Below are 3,406 nucleotides of genomic sequence, written 5' to 3' on the forward strand. Positions count from 1 at the left end.
GGGTGTAAGGGGGGGGAGGGGCTCGGCCCCGCCCCCTCGGGCCCCCCTGAACCCCCAAATTCCGCAGCCCCGCCCCCGAGCAGGGCCCCCCCGAGAGCCTGCGGGCGCTGCGGCAGAGCTTCGCCAGCCTCTTCGAGTGAGCCCCAAAACGGCCGGGGAGCCCCGAAATGCACCCGGGGAGCCCCAAAAACAGCCGGGGAACCCCGAAATGCACCTGGGGAACCCCAGAAACACCTGGAGAGCCCCAAAATACACCGGGAGCCCCGAAATGCACCTGGGGAGCCCCAAAAACGTCTGGGGAACCCCAGAAACACCCGGGGAACCCCGAAGTGCACCTGGGGAACCCCAAAATACACCTGGGGAGCCCCCGAATCCACCCAGGGAGCCCCAAAACGGCCGTGGAGCCCCAAAATGCACCTGGGGAACCCCAAAATGCACGTGGGGAACCCCAAAAACACCTGGGGAGCCCCGAAATACATCTGGGGAACCCCAGAAACACTCGGGGAACCCCAAAATGCACCTGGGGAACACCGAAATACACCCGGGGAGCCCCAGAAACACCCAGGGAACCCCAAAATGCACCTGGGGAAACAGAAATTGTACCCAGGGAACCCCAAAATACACCTAGGGAACCCAAAAGACACCTGGGGAACCCAAAAACACACCAGGGACACCCCGAAATCCAGCTGGGACACCCCAAAAGCACCCGGGAAACCCCAAAATGCACCTGGAATACCCCAAATCCACCTGGGGATATCCCAAAAATGTCTCCCAGGGATACCCCAAAAAATATCCCACCCGGGGACACACAAAACCCCCCTGGGATATCCCAAGAATCCCACTGGGGGCACCCCAAAAACTCGCCTTGGGAACCTCAAAATCCAGCCGGGGCACCCCAAAATTCCTCTCGGGGGTGCCCCCAAAAGCCCCTGGGGACATCCCAAAAATTCCCTTGGGGACCCCCGCAAAACCCCCCCACGGGGCGCCCCAGAAACCCCCGGGCACACCCCAAAAATCCCACTTGGAACATCCCAAAAGTCCCCCCAAAACCCACCTGGGGACACCCCAAAACCCCTTCGGTTCACCCCAAAATCCATCCCTGCTTTGTGACCCCACAAAGGGGGGGTTTGGGTACCCGGGACCCCTGAAAATTCACCCCAAAACCCCCCTAGGACACCCCAAAATCCCCCTGGGGTGCCCAAAATCCACCTGGAACCCCCAAAATCCATCCTGGGGGGGGGGTCCCATGTGTTCANCCCCCCCCCAATTCTGGTGGGGGTCTCTCAGTGTGTGCTCGTGAGTGTGTAAGCCCCGCCCCCCGCTTGGCCACGCCCCTCTCGGACACGCCCTGCTTCGCCCCGCCCAGGTGGGCGGGGTCAATAAATCCCTGAGCTGCTGGCGCTGGGTGGCTGCTGATGGGGGGCGGGGCTGTGTGGGACCCCCCCCCCAAAATTTGGGGGAGGCACCTGGAGACAGTTGGGGACACCTGGGGACATTTGGGACACACCTGAGCGCAACTGGGACACACCTGGGGACAGTTGGGGACAGCTGGAGGGAGCCTTGGCACACCTGGGGGGCACCTGGGGGACATTGGGCATATCTGGGTCACACCCGGGGCACACCTGGGCACACCTGTGACACACCTGGGCACACCTGGAGACACCTGTGACACAGCCGGGGCACACCCGGGGCACACCTGTGGCACACCTGGGCACACCTGTGGCACACCTGGGCACACATCTGGGGAGGAAGGGACACACCTGGGGTAATGGAAGGACACCCAAGGACACACCTGGGGCACACCTGAGACACACCTGGGGTCACACCTGGGGGCTGGGAACACACCTGGGACACACCTGGGCACACCTGGGACACGGGGCACCTGGGGGACATTGGGCATATCTGGGTCACACCCGGGGCACACCTGGGCACATCCGGGGCACACCTGGAGCACACCTGGGCACACCTGGAGACACCTGTGACACAGCCGGGGCACACCCGGGGCACACCTGTGGCACACCTGGGCACACCTCGGGACACCTGTGACACACCTGGGTACACCTGTGACACACCTGGGCACACCTGGAGACACCTGTGACACAGCCGGGGCACACCCGGGGCACACCTGTGGCACACCTGGGCACACCTCGGGACACCTGTGACACACCTGGGTACACCTGTGACACACCTGGGCACACCCGGGGCACACCTGGAGCACACCTGGGTACACCTCGGGACACCTGTGGCACACCTGGGCACAACTGGGGCACAACTGGAGCACACCTGGGCACACCTGTGACACACCCGGGGCACACCTGTGACACACCTGGGCACACCCGGGGCACACCCGGGTACACCTGTGACACACCTGGGCACACCCGGGGCACACCTGTGACACAGCCGGGGCACACCTGGAGCACACCTGTGACACACCTGGGGCACACCTGGGTACACCTGTGACACACCTGGACACACCCGGGGAAGGTACGGGCTGTGCGGGGCACGGGCCGCGTTGTTCCGGCTGCACTCGGCGCGCGGGAAGGTTTTATCGCCGGTAGAGCGGCGGGCATGTCGCGACATGCGACCGCGATAGGGAGAGAAGGACGGGGCTTGGACCTCCCGCCCGGCAGGGGGCGCCCGCCAGGCGGCAGCGCGGTGATGACGCGCATCCGGCGATGACGTCAGAGGCAGCATGGCGGCGGCGGAGAAAGCGCAGCGCTACGAGGCGTTCGTCAGCGACGTCCTGCAGCGCGACCTGAGGTAGGCGACGTCATATCGCGACAGAAACCCCGCCCCCGCGACAGCCCGGCCCTCCCCTCAGCGCTGTGGCCACGCCCCCTCTGCCGCAGTATCAATAGCGGTGTTGTGGCCACGCCCATTCAGCCGGAGGCCACGCCTGGTTTGTAGCCACGCCCCCTCCGTAACCGCATAGTGACAGCGTGTTGTGGCCACGCCCATCGAAGCGGAGACCACGCCCCTCCACCTCAACCCTGCCTATTCATAATAACCGTTGTGGCCACGCCCTTTCCCCGCGAGACCACGCCCATTTTGTGACCATGCCCATCCACCTCAACACACTACCCCATACTGTAGCCACGCCCATTTTACCATCATACCCATTCCACGCATTGGCCGCGTGTTGTGGCCACGCCCTCTCATTCCGAGCCCCCGCCCATTCTGTGGCCCCGCCCCCTGGGGAGGCCCCGCCCCCTGAGCAGCGCCCCCTGCAGGCGGGTGCAGGAGCAGCGCGACGCCATCTTCGAGCAGCAGGCGCAGGTGCTGCAGCTCCGCTCCGCCCTCGCGCGCCTCCAGGTGGGTGTGGCCAGTGGAGGGGCGTGGCTTGGGGGAGGGGGCGTGGCCAGGTCTGGGGAGGGGCCTGGAGGGGAATTTGGGGGGGGTCTGGAGG

At 65.0% G+C, this 3,406-nt stretch overlaps 2 protein-coding genes across 2 annotated transcripts in view; both read left to right on the plus strand.

Moving 5' to 3' along the window:
* Positions 1–140, plus strand: part of LOC121339152 (synapsin-1-like) — a 10,715-nt gene extending 10,575 nt beyond the window's left edge. Inside the window, exon 11 of the mRNA XM_041410750.1 lies at positions 68–140. Coding sequence (XP_041266684.1) covers positions 68–140 — 73 coding nt within the window. The remainder of the gene's footprint in view (positions 1–67) is intronic.
* Positions 141–2,559: 2,419 nt separating this feature from the next.
* Positions 2,560–3,406, plus strand: part of UXT (ubiquitously expressed prefoldin like chaperone) — a 3,003-nt gene continuing 2,156 nt past the window's right edge. Inside the window, exons 1-2 of the mRNA XM_041410754.1 lie at positions 2,560–2,760; positions 3,231–3,312. Of these exons, the coding sequence (XP_041266688.1) occupies positions 2,693–2,760; positions 3,231–3,312 (150 nt within the window). The 5' untranslated portion in view covers positions 2,560–2,692. The remainder of the gene's footprint in view (positions 2,761–3,230; positions 3,313–3,406) is intronic.

This window comes from Onychostruthus taczanowskii, unplaced genomic scaffold (assembly GCF_017590055.1).
Source record: "Onychostruthus taczanowskii isolate IOZ18803 unplaced genomic scaffold, ASM1759005v1 scaffold330, whole genome shotgun sequence".
Lineage (NCBI taxonomy): Eukaryota > Metazoa > Chordata > Aves > Passeriformes > Passeridae > Onychostruthus > Onychostruthus taczanowskii.